Source organism: Saimiri boliviensis, chromosome 1, assembly GCF_048565385.1.
Source record: "Saimiri boliviensis isolate mSaiBol1 chromosome 1, mSaiBol1.pri, whole genome shotgun sequence".
NCBI classification, from domain to species: domain Eukaryota; kingdom Metazoa; phylum Chordata; class Mammalia; order Primates; family Cebidae; genus Saimiri; species Saimiri boliviensis.
Genome location: NC_133449.1, coordinates 287006161 through 287022193, shown reverse-complemented (window position 1 = coordinate 287022193; position 16033 = coordinate 287006161). Strand labels below are relative to the sequence as shown.

At 45.8% G+C, this 16033-nt stretch overlaps 1 protein-coding gene across 3 annotated transcripts in view; it reads left to right on the top strand.

The window, feature by feature from the left end:
- Positions 1-5341: 5341 nt before the first annotated feature.
- OTULINL (OTU deubiquitinase with linear linkage specificity like) overlaps positions 5342-16033 on the top strand; it is a 34778-nt gene continuing 24086 nt past the window's right edge. For 2 of the 3 annotated variants that reach the window (XM_039471941.2, XM_074387116.1), the window contains exon 1: positions 5342-5491. In XM_039471941.2, the coding sequence (XP_039327875.1) occupies positions 5428-5491 (64 nt within the window). In that variant the 5' untranslated portion in view covers positions 5342-5427. Of the gene's footprint in view, positions 5492-6322; positions 7082-16033 lie in introns of those variants that run through there. The other variant, XM_074387123.1, reaches the window with a different exon arrangement.

Genomic DNA, 16033 nt, shown 5'->3' with positions numbered 1-16033 from the left:
GTACCAGATCATATGGTAACTAACTCTACATTTAAATTTTGAGGAGCCACTATACTGTTTTTCACAGTGGAAAGCATTCCCAATGTATAAGTGAGGTTCTAATTTGTCCACAATCTCTCTAACACTTGCTATTTTCTGTTTTTGTTTTTATAATAGCCATCCTAATGGGTGTGAAGTGAAGTGGTATCTCATTGTGGTTTTAACTTGCATTTCTCTAATGATTAGCAGTGTTAAACATCTTTTATGTGCTCATTATCCATTTATATAATTTCTTTAGAAAAATGTCTTTTCAGGTTCTTTTTAATTTTGTTTTTAAGAGACAAGGTCTCACTCTATTGCCCAGACCAGAGTTCAGTGATATGATCATAGCTCACTGTAGCCTCAAACTCCTGGGCTCAAGTAATCCTCCTGCCTCAGCTTTCTGGGTAGCTAATAGTAAAGGCACCTGCCATCATGCCTAGTTAAAGTTTTTTAGTTTCCATAGAGATAGGGTCTTGCTATGTTGACCAGGCTGTTGGCTAGTTTTTAAATTTTGGTTTAGGGCTAGGGTCTGGCTGTATTGCCCAAGCTGGTCTCAAACTCTTGGCTTCAAGTGATCCTATCTGAGCTTTTCAAGTAGCTAAGACTACAGATGCATGCCACCATGCCTGGCTAATTTTTATTATTATTATTATTATTATTTTATAGAGATAGGGTCTGACTGTATCACCCCAGCTGGACTCGTACTCCTAGACTCAAGTGATCCTCTTGTGTCAGACTCCTGAGCACACCTTGCCCAGCTATGCAGGTTATTTGACCATCCATTGTCTTAAAACATTATGCCATCATTGCTGATATCCAGAAAAGTTAGAATTTGAGAAACCCTTATCTTTCCACTTCCTCTCTGCATTGTATCTGAGCTTATGTTGCTTCTTATTCACCTGAAGTCCCTGATTAACTACAAAAACTTTAATACCAAAATCAGTCAGTATCAGCTTTCTAATAGAGGACAGTATATAGAGGCTAATAGGTGCCGATGGCAGAACTTAACTGAGCACTTACAAAGGGCCAGCTTCTTCATGTGGTCAATGATTCGACTCTACAAGCTCCATTTTAGATAAGTGCTATTATTATTCCTAACATGTAGGTAAGGAAACGAGGCAAAAAAGGTTTAAAGTATCTTGCTCCACGTCATCCAGCTGATAAATGACATTTTAGGATTTGAACCCAGCTTCCAGGGCCATCTGGAAACCATCCCCTAAAAAAAAAAATCACCTTCCAGGAACTCATTGATTTTTTTTTTCTGAGATGGGGTCCCACTCTCTTGTCCAGGCTAGAGTGCAATGGCACAATCTTGGCTCACTACAACCTCTGCCTCCCAGGTTCAAGTGATTCTCATGCGTCAGCCTCCAGAGTACCTGGGATTACAGGCATGTGCCACCACACTTGGCTAATTTTTGCATTTTTAGTAAGAAATGGGTTTTTGCCATGTTGGCCAGGCTGGTCTTGAACTCCTGACCTCAGGTAATCCGCCCACCTTGGCCTCCCAAAATGCTGGGACTGCAGGCGTGAACTACCCTGCCCAGCTGGAACTCAGCAATTTTTTTAAAGGCCACATAGGATCTTTTCCTGGATGAGCAGAGGCTAGAAGTGTGGACCACACTGCCACATGCAGGTCCAGGGCATGGGTGAGATACCACATGCCCAGCATCCCAGCGTGAAGGTGAACAGAGGCTGCAAGCGGTGTGAGGCCAAGATCCAAGCTGGCATTTCACAGGCAATGCTAAGAAATCAAGTGGACAAGGCTGGAACCGTGGGAGGCGAGGTGTGAAATCTAAACAGAGAGAGAGAAACAAGAGAACCCTCAAGAAGGGGCCAGCACAGCAGACACAGAAGTAGCACAAGGAGCCCTGAAGCTTCTAGTGGGCACTGGCAGGGGCTTTTGTCTATCCCTACACTGGGACATTCAGGCTGCCACTAAAGTGTTCTTTAAAAAATGATTAAAATGGGCAGGGCGAGGTGTCTCATGCCTGTAATTCCAGTACTTTGGGAGGGTAGGTGGGCGGATCACTTGAGGTCAGGAACTAGAGACTAGCCTGGCCAACATGATGAAACCCCGCCTCTACTAAAAATACAAAAATTAGCCAGGCGTGGTGGCAGATGACTGTCATCCCAGCTACTTGGGAAGCTGAGGCAGGAGAATCGTTTGAACCTGGGGCAGAGGTTGCAGTGAGCTGAGATCATGCCACTCCACTCCAGCCTGGGCAACAGAGCAGGACTCCGCCACACACACACAAAAAAGAGAAAACAAGAGAAAATACATTTTGCAATGTGAACCTTGAAAGGTTCTGAATGTTCACATTCCATTTTCAGAGTTCAAATGGTCAAGAAAACCTCATAAAAACAAAAACTCCAATTAAACATTTGCTGGTCAGTTTTTCTTTTTTTCTTCTGATTTGGGTCATATCACAACCCTCACGCAACTAGCTGGAGTAACCATTGTCCCTGGCCTAACTCATTCTGAGTTTTCCAGAGTCACAATTAGGTGGCTTTTGGGCACAATGCTAGGCACTGCTTGTTTCTGGTAGTTCTAAGGTGGATGTTTTGGCGAGTGTGATGATTTGTGTCCAGATTTCAGCTGAGACCATTGCTGCAGAGGTCTTTGTTCAGCGTGATTTTCAGTTGGCCTCACACCACACTCCCAATTTACTCATCCATAAATATTCAAGCTCTGAGCTAGGTTCTAGGGATTCTAGGTCACAGTTCCTGCCCTCAAAGAGCTCATGATCTAGGTATTTTTTAAAAATCAAGGTCAGAGCGGTGGCTCACACCTGTAATCTCAGCAGTTTGGGAGGCCGAGGCGGACAGAGCACGAGGTCAGTAGATTGAGACCGTCCTGGCCAACATGGTGAAACCCCGTTTCAATTACAATATAAAAACTTAGCCGGGCGTGGAGGCCCATGCCTGTAATCCCAACTACTCGGAGACTAAGGCAGGGGAATTGCTTGAACCAGAGACGTGGAGGTTGCAGTGAGCCGAAATTGCACCACTGCACTCCAGTCTGGCAACAGAGCAAGACTCAATTTTGAAAAAAATCAATAACTTCGTAATTGTGCAAACATGTAATAAATCACTCATGGTTAGACCAGAAAGCCCATCAGAAATCTGCATGTGTATACATGTCTTCGTATTTATATGATGTTTATGGTGCCAAGCATTATTGTAAGGGTTTTTCACATATTTAGTAATTTAATCCCCTGAAAAATCTCATGGGGGGCCGGGCATGGTGGCTCACGCCTGTAATCCCAACACTTTGGGAGGCCAAAGCAGGTGGATCATGAGGTCAAGATATCGAGACCATCCTGGTCAACATGGTGAACCCTCGTCTCTACTAAAAATACAAAAAATTAGCTGGGCATGGTGGTGCGTGCCTGTAATCCCAGCTAATCAGGAGGCTGAGGCAGGAGAATTGCCTGAAGCCAGGAGGCAGAGGTTGCCGTGAGCCGAGATCACACCATTGCACTCCAGCCTGGGTAACAAGAGAGAAACTCCATCTCAAAAAAAAAAAAAAAAAAAAAAAAAATCTCATGGGGTAGATACTCTTAGGCGCTCCATTTTACAGATAAGGAAACAGAGGCACAAAAAGGTGAAGTAACTTGTGTAAGATGATATGGCTTCTGTGAAGGCATGCCAGGCAGTCTGGCTCCAAGGCTTGGTCTTTAAGTACCACACTAAGAGGCCTCTCATTCAGCTTTTGAAGTAACAACGAACATTACAGGCAACCAAAATCCTAAATGTGAATTAACTGACAGGATTTTAGGCCAAGTACAAACAGCTGTGTTCATAAATAGCTTGCAGGGGGAGGGAAGGGACACTGGCTGATTTGTTTTGTGGTTAAAGGACTAAGTAAATTTTGTTTTATCATACCACAAGAAATTAGTCCTCATATTTTCAGTTTCTAGATAGACAATTTGTACTTGTCACTGCTAATAACCTTGTTTAGGTTAATTAGGCACAGCAGTTTCAAATCATTTATTTTGTATGAGTAACGTGGCTCTATACACGCAAGCGACAGTTTATGATTGTAGAAAACTTCCCCCCAATGTTGAAAATCTGATTTGGATAAAAGGGATTATTTTCTAAACATGCAGCAGACTTTGGGAACATTTTTATTATCTTCTGTGAATCATGCGTTGCAGAATCGTTGAGCAGTTGAGGGGTCAGTCTTAGGTTCAAACTATGCACTAGCACTTCCCGAACCTGTGTCCTGGTCAGTTGGGAATAATAACAGTGCCTACCTCATAAGCAAGTGAGGATTAAATGAAGCAATGTACGTAAAAGGCATATCAAAACATGTGGCCGGATGCCAGTTGTCAGTAAATGCTTGGTATTAGGTTAACTGCTGTTGCTGGGATGAAGAATCTCACTGGAGTGGCCGGAGACCTGTGTTGTGAGACTAGGGAAAGGGAGGAAAGCGATCCAATGACTTGTCGACGTGGCCCTCAGGCTGCTGAAGCCACACAGCATTCCAGGCTGTTTCTCACATGTTTCTTGAGTTAAGGAACTTCTCTTTCAAAAGATGCCGAAACCCTTCCCATGTAGTCAGTTTGTCTGTGGAACTGTGTATGTTGCAGAAAGAGGAAGTGTTCACCAGGATTTTCATTTTCTTCCTTTTTCTTCTGAAAAAAGGGCCCATCTGACCGGCGGAGTTGGGGGAGAACCTCGTTGTGAGCGCCTTTTCATTGTTGGGCTTATTCTGTTAACGACTCCCGTATTTTTGCCTTTGGATAAATCACAGAATCTATAAGAGGACAGTTTTGTCAATAATGCACATATTCGCGCTCCCAAAGTAAACTGAGTTCTAAGTAAGCGTAACCCCGTTTTGCTGACCCCGGGGAAAGAAAGATTGGAAAATCTCCCCAGTGCAGTGAACAGGCCCTGGGCCGACAGCTGCACGTGGACTCCGGGCTCGATCGCGCAGCAACCTTCCTGCGGCGGGGATAACGCACCGGCCCCTCTCCCTCATCAGCCCTCCGGGATTGTGCTTCCCACTTAACGAGCCTAAGACGTAAAGTGCCATGGAGGTCGCCGGATCCGCCCGAGTGTTATTCCCAAGATGCTTCCCCCGGAGCAACCCCGGGAGCGCGTCTGGACTCCAGGAGTAGCTTCCCGCCCGGCTGCGAAGCCCCGGACGCCTCAGCGCACCTCGGGCTGGCGACCCCGACGGCGTACGGAGGCTCCACCCTTCTAGGCTCTGCCCCGCCCAGCCCCGGCCTCTGATTGGCTGTCCGGCGCGTCAGTCGGTGCCCATCCCCGCCCTGCGCCTCCCCCGCTCTCCCCAGCCCGCAGCCGGGAAGCCAGCCCCGGCGCCGGCAGGCGGCCGCGGCGTCTGACAGACCGCTACAGCCCACGGGCGGAGGCGCAGCGCCCGTCCGCAGCGCGGCCGGCATGGCGGCGCCGAGGAGCCCCCTGCGGGCAAGGGAGCGGGAACGGTGTCGCGCCCCCGCTGCAGGTGGGCCTGGGGCCGGGCGGGGCGGGGGCGCCGGCAGGGATCGTCAGGGCTGGCGGGGTCGCGGGCAGCCTGGGACGCGCCCTCCTCGGCGGCAGTCAGTGCCGCCCCGCGGAGCGTGTGAGTCCGGGAGCCCGGGAGCCAGAGCGCGCCCGCGAGCAGGGCGGGAGTGGGGCGGGGCCGCGTCTCCATGGGGGTCGAGCCGCCGTAGGGGACGGGGTCGCATTTCAATAAAAGAGGCCTAGCTGCTTGGTTCTCCTGCCGGGGCGGGAAAGGCAGGTTCCTGGAAGAAAGGCGGCCTTCGGGGTGGGGAGTCCCCTCAGAGTCGCGCGGGGAGCCCAGGCAGCGTCGGGGGTCGCGCCTTGCGCCTGGGAGCGGGCGGGCGGCGTGTGGACTCGCTGAGCCCAGTGTCCTCCCGGGGAGCTCGACTCGCTGTCGGAGGGAGTTGCGTTTCGCGCCTTGCTGGCAGAGGATGTGGCGTACACCTTTGCGGCAGTCAAGACTTGCTAACAATATAGACTACTCTAGCTGAAAAAAAATTCACCCAGACGGGGCCGAGCGCGGTAGCTCACGCCCGTAATCTCAGCACTTTAGGAGGCCGAGGCGGTCGATCATGAGGTCAGGAGTTCGAGACCAGCCTGGCCAGCATGGCGAAACCCTGTCTCTACTAACACCACAAAAAACTAGCCGGGCGTGGTGGCATGCGCCTGCAATCCCAGCTACTCGGGAGGCTGAGGCAGGAGAATTGCTTGAACCCGGCAGGCGGACGTTGCAGTGAGCCGAGATCATGCCACTGCACTCTAGCCTGGGCTACAGAGCAAGACTCCGTCTAAAAAAAAAAAAAAAAAAAATCACCACAGCCTGGGAGTCTAGGGGCTGGGTCTCAGTGTCTCCACCCAATGGTTCGTTAGCGGGGTCCTTTCCCGCTTTGAAGTCCACAGGGTCAATGGATGTTTTCCTAACCAGCCCCAAGAAAGATGAGCATAGCTGCTTCTTGGTTTTGAAGGAACACATTCCCGTGTCTATATTTGTCTGGTGCCCACTAGTGAATTTGGGGAGAGGGCCGGTTCCCAAACACAGAGTATGGGCTGCAGGAACTTCAGTGATTATGGCAAATTGGCAGGTGCGGGGATTGCTTATGAATTGCTGTTCTTGGTCCCAGCAGGAGCTTTTAATTCACACAGCAAACTTTTGGGTGCAGTGGAAACAGCACCTTTCTGGGAGTCCATTCTGACATGTCCTCATCCATAAAATGAGGGCCTCCAGCTAGCTGATCCAGGCAGCCCCTCCCAGTGGAGAACTCTGATTGTCCTACCTCCCACTTTCAAAAGCTTGGAGAATGAACTCATTTTTTCAACCTTTCCACACCTTGGGTTATTATAAAATTAGCCACATACTTCCTATGGGTGGATTCATTTGAGCTTTTTATTATGTTATTTTATTTTCTCCTCCCTGCCTTAGTTTGGCAGTGAAACGAAAATTGGAAATGGAGGCAGGAGCACAGCTAGAAAAGGCTGGTTTGGGAGGCAGAAAGGTGCCTACTCCAGGATTAACATCACCCGGAATTTTTCCTTTCTCTGCACCAAGTTCAAGGTATGCCAGCACTGTGAGCCCAGGGGGAGAATTCTTTCCTCTGCTTCAATTGTGGGATCTGCAGTTGGTGTGCAGCAGAGGAAGAATGCGATTCAAGGAGTAGGTTATGGAAAACTTTCTTTCTGCAAAACATAACTTTTGAAGACTTACAAGCATAGTTTCCCTTCTTTGCCAGTGGTGTTTGGCAAAACAAACATAAAACCAGTTTTAAAATCAATTGTCAAAGCTAGGATAGGGACGACTTTTTTTTAGCTTTTGAAATAAAACCAGACAACAGAAGAAAACCCACAGAACAGATTTTTTAAAATTTGTTTTTACTATATCTTCTTTAAAGTGTTAGGATATCAAGAATCATGGATTAAGCATCTCTGCGTAATATTATCAGAAAGACTGAATCAGAATGTCAGATGCATCAACGAAGCATTGGACGATCACTTAGTGTAGCGCCCTAAAGCCCAGAGAAGACACCGTCACCTATTAGAAAGGCAGGGAGAGGTGGTCATAGAGTGGAATAAGCTCACACTCCCCAGCACACCTTAGGTAGACCACCGTGTTTGCAAGGGGAATGTGTGCACCCCACACTCGTCCTTGCTCTTCCTACATCTGGCCAGACTCTGGACATTAGCTGTCCTGATTGGCTCGGCTTTGCTGTGGTTCTCTTCACCACTGTCCATCTGTTCATTGATAGCATTCACATTTCAACCATGATTTCAGGAACCACAGGACTTCTTGGAGGTTCTTAGAGACTGGTGTTGGGGGGATAGGAATGCCGAGTGTGGAACAGCGAACCCACTGCAACTATACTCAGGAGTTGCTCTGCTTTTTTGTTTTTGTATACTTTTATGTTTGTTTTGTTGTTTTTGCTGTTCTAGGTGAGGTTTTGTTTGAAGGAAAGAGTCTAATGCTAAATCAAAAATTTAAAAATAATGGTAATGGCTAATATTTGTTAGTGCTTCTTGTGTCTTAGTTCATTTATTACATGTAAAATGCTTAGAACTGGTTGGTTGTGGTTCGAGTAAGCACTCAAATGCCAGCTGCTGCTGCTATTATTAATATTACCTTCTACTATAAAGTAGCTGTTGTTTTTTATCCTCATTTTAAGAAACCAAGTCACACACAAACTTGTACAAGGTTATCCACCTCCCATGTAAATGTGTCTGCCAAATGAAAGGTGTATTCCTTGATATCCTGGATTTTGTTAATCCAAAGCTAATCAAGTAGGCGCAACTGTACGTATGAAGCAGATGTTTCTGAACCACCATAAGCAGCCTTTGGCCTATTCCTATGAACAGTTGCAGGTAATCACTAGGCAGGGAGGTGAATTTACCTGGTGAGAACTTCTGTGTTCAAAAGGAGAGTAGGCAAATGGAACTGTTAATGACCCATTGATTGGGCGGGTGGCAAAAGGAGCAATGAGAAGTGTGGGTGCAAGCATGTCTTCAACATGTACTGCCAAAAGTGTGCTGAGAATTGTGAGCTTATTTTAGAACAAGTGCCTTCAAGATCTTTACTCTCGAGGAGGAAAATAACAAGTATAGGGGACCCTGGTGGTGGACAGTGTGTGCCAAGGAGAAGATGCCTGAGCAGCTGTGGTCCTTCCCATGCCAGTTAACTATCAAGAGAGATATTTCCCTTCTTTAAAAAATAGTTTGAGGACTGTGGGGGAAAAAGAAGCACTGCAGTGAAAGGCACCCACCGCAGAATGCTTAAAACCAAATGGTCCATAGTTGTTTGTTTGTTTTTTCTGGCCACCTGTTTGTCCTATTATTATACTTGTACTCTTACATTTCTATGAGATGATTAAATATCAAATAGAATGTGACTTTTGGTACCAAGTATTTTATCTCAGTAGAAAGTCTTGATTGGGTATAATTATTAACTTGAAAATGGCCTTTTCTCTGGCTCAGGTCTCAAGGTAGAGTTAGCTTTGTCTGGGAGGCCTTGGCTGGCTCCCTGGCCTGGAGTGGGTGCTCTCATATGTGCCTGTAGCACCCAGTGCTTGTCCCTGTCATGATAACAGTTGGCATTTGGATTTTCTTGAGAGTGCTAGACATGGAGACACTGACCATAGATAGTCTTATATATAATCTTTACAATCACCATTCTGTGATGCTCACAATGGCTACAGAACTTGCTCATGGCTTTCACTAAGTGGTGGCCAGGGTAAGCCCTGGCATGGGACTCCACTCATAACAGATTCTTTTTTTTTTTAAGATGGAGTTCCACTCTTGTTACCCAGGCTGGAGTGCACTGGTGCGATCTTGGCTCACTGCAACCTCCGTCTCCTGGGTTCAGGCAATTCTCCTGCCTCAGCCTCCCGAGTAGCTGGGACTACAGGCACGCGCCACCATGCCCAGCTAATTTTTGTATTTTTAGTAGAGACAGGGTTTCACCATGTTGACCAGGATGGTCTCGATCTCTTGACCTTGTGATCCACCCACCTCGGCCTCCCAAAGTGCTGGGATTATAGGCGTGAGCCACTGCGCCCGGCCAACAGATGCTTAACAATCTGCCTGCTTCTGTCACCTGAAACAGAGTTTCTGGCTTCTACTTGAGAGCTCTCCACAGTTTCCAGGGTTCTCTCATCACATCGAAGCTGTTCTGAATTAACGTTGGGTTAACATTTGTATACTATTGTTATTGTTTGAGACAACTCTTGCAGGTCTGGGTACAGGAGAAAGAGAGATTATGAAGATGTTTTTGTTACTGGGCTAAAACTTCCTAGCTTAGTTGTTCCCCATATGTGACTATTAAAGTCTATTTAATTTTTAGAGGAATTATGGGATTAGTTTATTCAGTTAGTAAATCTTTCCATTCTGTCCTGTCCATTTGAGTCCTCTCGTACATGTTCAGTTACTTGGTAAGACAATCTGTTTTCAGAATGAGGTTGCATGCACATTTATCTGATTTGTAATTAATTTAATGGAAGAACATTTAAATGGTACTTCTAAGTAAATCAATGGAAAAAAGTTTTTGTATATGTTCTCATTTTCCAATAACCTTTTATAGTAGCAATAGTCCATTTTTCTACTTTCCCATTTAATTGGAGCCAGAATATACAGGTGGTGTCGTATTTAAATTAAGAGGATGATAAAATGTTTATGTTCATTTCTAGGAGACAAACGCCTATTGCCTGTTAGTACTGTTGCTGGGATTCGTAGACAATAAACAAAAATCCCAGAAACTGTAGCACATAAGATGCTATGCTTGGTGAATCTCTAAATTAGGAATTTAATAGTAAATCTTTTCTTGTTTATTTAACCATGTTACTATGATGTCGAGTCTGTGAAATTATTGGATAGACACAAAGTTATTTAAAATTCATCAGCTCTTTCTTCTCTTGCCATATTATTGGTTATTAATGAATATTAGGGTTAGTCTTCTAACAGAGGGAGTGATAATGTAGTTGGAAGTCATTCTCAAGAGAGTCTTCCCTCAAATTAGAAGGGAAATCTCATTAAACATCAAATGTTCACTGTTTAAAAAAAAAAAAAAAAGCATACCTCCCTGTCCTGTACCCACCATGGTAGATATGAGCTCCCATCTCTTTCTAGCCTTGGGACAGCCTCAGTGGGTATTGACCAGTTCCCAAATGGTTCAGGAATGGAGGTGGGCAGTGGAGCTCATGGTGGAAACTCACCGGAGGGTGTACTTTGAACAATCTGTGTCTGTCCTCTAAGCCAGGGCATAGACTGTTCTCTGTAGCATTTCCTCTCTGTAGCATTTACTCTTAGTTTAAGAGAACTAAACTAAATTCCTTCTTGCCTGGTAATGAGAGAATCTGTCCCTAGGTCTTAGAATAACACCTGGTACATCAGGGTTGTATTTTTTGATCTGTGATGAGGAAGGCCTCAACTTGCTTGGGAACTCTCTAAAGTTAAAAAAAAAGACTGTGTGCTCAGTGTCTTCTGAATCCACCACTTGGTCAGGCCAAAATGCTGCGGAGCAAGCAGAATGGCTGATAGGAAGGGGAAGTGGCAGAGATGGCAAACCAGTGCCAGCATGGGCTGAATGTAACCAGTCACCGTCTAGATAGGAAGGGCTAGATGGCACTCATGTCAATGGACAAGATCAGCAGTTTGTTATTTTACTTGGCATTTACAAAATGAACATGGAGTTCGGTTTGAAGCTAATTAGTTTAGTTCCGATTAGTTAATCGGATTAGTTTGGCTGCTCAGCTTGAAATGGAAACATAACCAATGAAATTATTAATGTACACGTTGGGTTCCACAGTTTTATAACTGAAGCAGTGCAAGTATAGGGCATATTGATTCATTCCTAGGAAATCTAAAGAAGAATCGGCCGGGCACGGTGGCTCACGCCTGTAATCCCAGCACTTTGGGAGGCCGAGGCGGGTGGATCGCGAGGTCAAGAGATCGAGACCATCCTGGTCAACATGGCAAAACCCCGTTTCTACTAAAAATACAAAAAATTAGCTGGGCATGGTGGTGCGTGCCTGTAATCCCAGCTACTCAGGAGGCTGAGGCAGGAGAATTGCCTGAACCCAGGAGACAGAGATTGCGGTGAGCCGAGATTGCGCCACTGCACTCCAGCCTGGGTAACAAGAGCAAAATTCCTCCTCAAAAAAAAAAAAAAGAAAAGAAAAATCATTGGAACCAAGAGAGCTCATTAGATCAGTTTTATCCATGATATATCCCTTTATTTTTGTTTTTTTTAATCTTTAATATTTGTTATACTCAATTTTGGTTAGCTAGCTGACTGTCATGATAGAGCTTGCTGATCTGCCTTGTACTGTCTTGCTCTTCACACTTTACTGCATCTTCTCCCATATGAAATTGATTCATTCGTTTGAATTTTGGAGCCTATTACATGTGTAGGTACAGTTCTCCCTTTCCCTCCCAGTCTCCTTGATGTTCCTTTTTCTTCCCCCTCTTAAACTGATAACCACCATGGAGGCCCTTGAGGAAAAAAGGCTCTTTGCTAGAACTATGATTTCAGGTCAACTGGTTTAACAGATCTGTAGAACCCAGCGTGAACTTCCAAGGGTCGGGGTATTTGCTGGCATTTGTCAAGATTTTATGTATCTTCCATACATACATAGGACATCTTTCCTGTGGTGCAAGCTTTGACTCATGTTTTGAGTTTAGTTGAATGTCAGTTGTTTCACAACTATTTCAGATCCTGTGCCTTGTGCTCCAACGTGACTGTTCCTCCAACATAACTCTGAAACACATTAAAACGAGGAGGCCTTTGGAGAATGAAGGGAAATGGCAGTTAATGGCCTGGCTTCCTTATGTTTGCTCATAGGGGAGGAAGTTGAGGTCCAGATGGTTCAGCTATCTAGGACCAGACTCTGAGTTCCTGACTCCCTCAGTTCCCTCCTCATTTCACTACCTTGAAACCATCCTACTAGATGACCACTTCACATTCTCACTTCCTGCTTTATATTTACATGGTGTAATTAAGGGAAGAGAAAACACACTGGTGGTTCATTATTTCTGACATGCATATTAAAAGTCAGAAGGGACCAGCAGGATAGAGGCTCTTAGTTAGGATTAAGTGTGGTGGAGTAACAGAATAGTCCCAAATAGGTGAATACATTTATTTATCTCACGTCAAAGAGAGGTAGCTTCCCAGGGTCAGGATGAGCTCCATGGTATCTGGGCCCTGGGCTCCTTCCACCTTGTTTCTCCACTATGCCTGGCTTCCCTGCCCACGGTCACTTTTGGATACAAGATGGCTACTAGAGCATCAGCCATCACACTTACATTCCAGCTAATAGGAAAAAGGGCAAAGAACACACCCCTCTTAACAAGCCCTTTTGAAAGTTGCACATTCCACTTCTTCTTGGCCAGAATTCATTCACCCTGCTGTACCCGGCACCCAGGGAGGATGGAATGGGCCTTCATCTGAGTAGCCATGTGCCCACCCCCAAGTCAGGGGATGATCTCAATAGGAGGAGGAGAGAATGGACCCTGGGGGAAGCTGGCAGTCTCTCTCATGGAGACACATGAATGGGATCCTGATTACATGGATTTATTTCATTCATTCAACAAATATATATTAACTGTCTAATGCGTACCTAGGCACTGAGAAAGCAGAGTGAAAACAGATTCAGTTCCAGTCCTTAAGGCATTTACTGTCTACACAGGGAGACAGACACTAATCCAACACAAACACAATTGTGTAAACCAAGACAAGTGCTGTGAAAAGGACAGCTCGTGCTATGAGAGAGGAAAACGGGGATTTGCTCAAGCCTGGGGTTTGGAAACAGGACTGATGTTTGAGCTGAGAGCTGGAGAATGAGTGGAATTAACTAGGGCATGGTTGGAAGGAAGAACACAGGCAAAGCAAGGAAGGAAGGCAGGAGCAAGCTCTAGGAGGAAGTGAAGGTACTCCTCATATTGGAGCAAGAGGAAGAGGTGAGAGAAGAGGGAGGGGTCAGGGTCAGACCATGAGGGAGACTGGGCGTGGGTGACCAACCATCCCATCCCTTGCCTGGACTGAGAGATGTGGGGCTTTCAGTGCTAAAACTGAGAAAGTCCCAGGCAAACCAGGAGGAGTTGGCCACCTTCCCTGCAGGCCATGGTAATGGTCAGCTTCTTTTCTTCATTAATTTCAGAAAAGTTGGCCGAGCACAGTGGCTCATGTCTGTAATCCCAGCACTTTGGGAGGCTGAGGTGGGTGGATCACTTGAGGTCAGGAATTTGAGACCAGCCTGGCCAATATGGTGAAACCCCCATCGCTACTGAAAATATAAAAATTAGCCAGGTGTGGTGGCAGGTGCCTATAATCCCAACTATTGGAAGTCTGAGGCAGGAAACTCACTTGAACCCGGGAGGCAGAGGTTGCAGATAGTGCCATTGCACTCCAGCCTGGGCAACAGAGTGAGACTGGAAAAAAAAAGAAAAGATTTAGAAAAATTCCTTTTTCGATAGGCGTAGCTTCCAGCCATAGAAAAACAACAACTGTGACTAGTAAAAGTAATAGCTTACTTTGGCCAAAGGGAAAGGGGCACAGAACAGAAGCAACACTTACTTTTAGTTGGATTACTTGACTAGTAAGATTTTTCTTTATCTGACCTGATTTCTCCCAGTGGTAACCTTGGAAATTAATTGGCATCTAATGATGTATTTGAGATGATAGAAGCAGCTAAGGGTAGGGGATGCCCTTACTCCCTAGCAGGATTTCTCAACACTGGCAATGTTGGAATTAGTAGGGAACTTAGAAAAGATAACTGGGCCCTAGCCCAATAAATCAGACAATCCACAGGAGCCAGGGCCAAGGTCCTGGGGGTCTTGATGGAATGCAGATTCTGCTTCCATGGGGTTTGAGAATCTGTAGTTCTAAGAAGTCCCAGATGGTATTGATGTTGCTGTCCTGTGGACTTTGAGTAGCAGTGTTCTATAAAGTTTGATGAGGTTGTTTTTGAAGCCACTGGTCTCTCTTTAGGAGAGCAGATCTATAGGCCCACGTAAAGGTAGATGAGTCCATGATAGGAGACAGAGATAAAAGACTGAGGGCAGGGCGGTGGCCGAAGAGGCTTCTGGAGTGTGGTCCCATTAACAAGATCACACTGAACCCAGGGGGGCAAATCTTGACTTCTCAGTTGGTCCCAGGGGATGGGTGGGAGGTTATGGGGTGAGTTGTGGCTTTATAAGCCTGTGACTGTCACTAGTATTCTTGGTTAAAGAAGAACCAGCTCCTGAGGTCTCTGGCTAGGATGCTACCATAGGTGATGATCATTTTTAACCTTTCTAACAGCTTGTTAGGGGCCTTTCCAGCTGACCTCAGTGGCTAGCAGGATGTGGGTCTTTCCTACAAATAAGAAAAGCCATGGAAAGAGTTTTATATAGGAGATGATACATCCATTGAATGTTTAAAAAACAAACCCACACTGGCTCCAGAGTAGAAAACAGAACTGGGAAGGGAGACCAGTTAGAAGGGTTAGTAACAATTAATGACAGTGCTCAAAGGATTCTGAGTAATGGAAAGTCACCATCATGGCAAAAGTGAAGAATGGCTTATCTCAGAGTATATCTTTAGTCAACAAGTTTGTAAACGATTTGTATTAGGATGTGAAAGTCTAATATTAAAGGTCTGAGAGTTGAACCAGATCATGTGCCCGGGTCAAAGCAGTGAGCCAAATCAGTAACATGAAATCTAGCAGGGATAAATGCCAGGTCTTTCCTGGGTCTAAAGATCACAGAACTGGCCCACGTGATCTGGATACCCCTTTGTTTCCCTTCCCATGTTCAGAACTGAAAGGTAGATACAGATGTCAGAGATTAAAAAAAACAATTTTTTCCAGTCAGCCCAATGACTGATGAAATCCATGTGTCTTAGTTGTGTGGCCAGTAGGGCTTGCTAGCAGTGCCCAAGCTGAACTCCCTCCTAAAGTTCTAGCCCTCCCTCCAAGGAGAGAGGAGGCCCAAGGATTCCTTCTCTGCGGGCAAGTCTGTGGGGCAAAAGGGGCTGAGTTGCCATTTTTTAAAAGTCTGCTATTCAGATCAGTCTCTTACCTTTAGGAAGAAGTAAAGGAGGTAGCAGGGGAGCCAAGACCCCACCTCCAGGAAGGCCTCTCCACTGGGAAACTTGAGGAGAGTGAGTGAAACCCCTGACCCCTCTCTTCCCTTCAAAAGATGGGGAGACACACCCCAGCACAGGTCCTCCAAAGGACTTTAAACTGACAACAGGTTGAATGTGAATCAGTGGCTTTTGGGTGTTTGTAGCTATAATCACAGGGTGCATTGGCTGTGAATGTATCATCTACAACAGGATTCAGCAAGCCACAGCCCATGGGTCATATCTGGGAAAAAAATAAAAAGAATACTATTTCCTGACATGTGAAAATTAGATGAAATACAAATTTCAATATTCATATATGAAGTTTTATTGGATCAGAACCCTGTGTGTATTGTCTGTGACTGCTTTCCCTGTGCAAGAGCAGAGCTGAGTAGTTGAGACAGAGACCACATGGCCGATGAGACC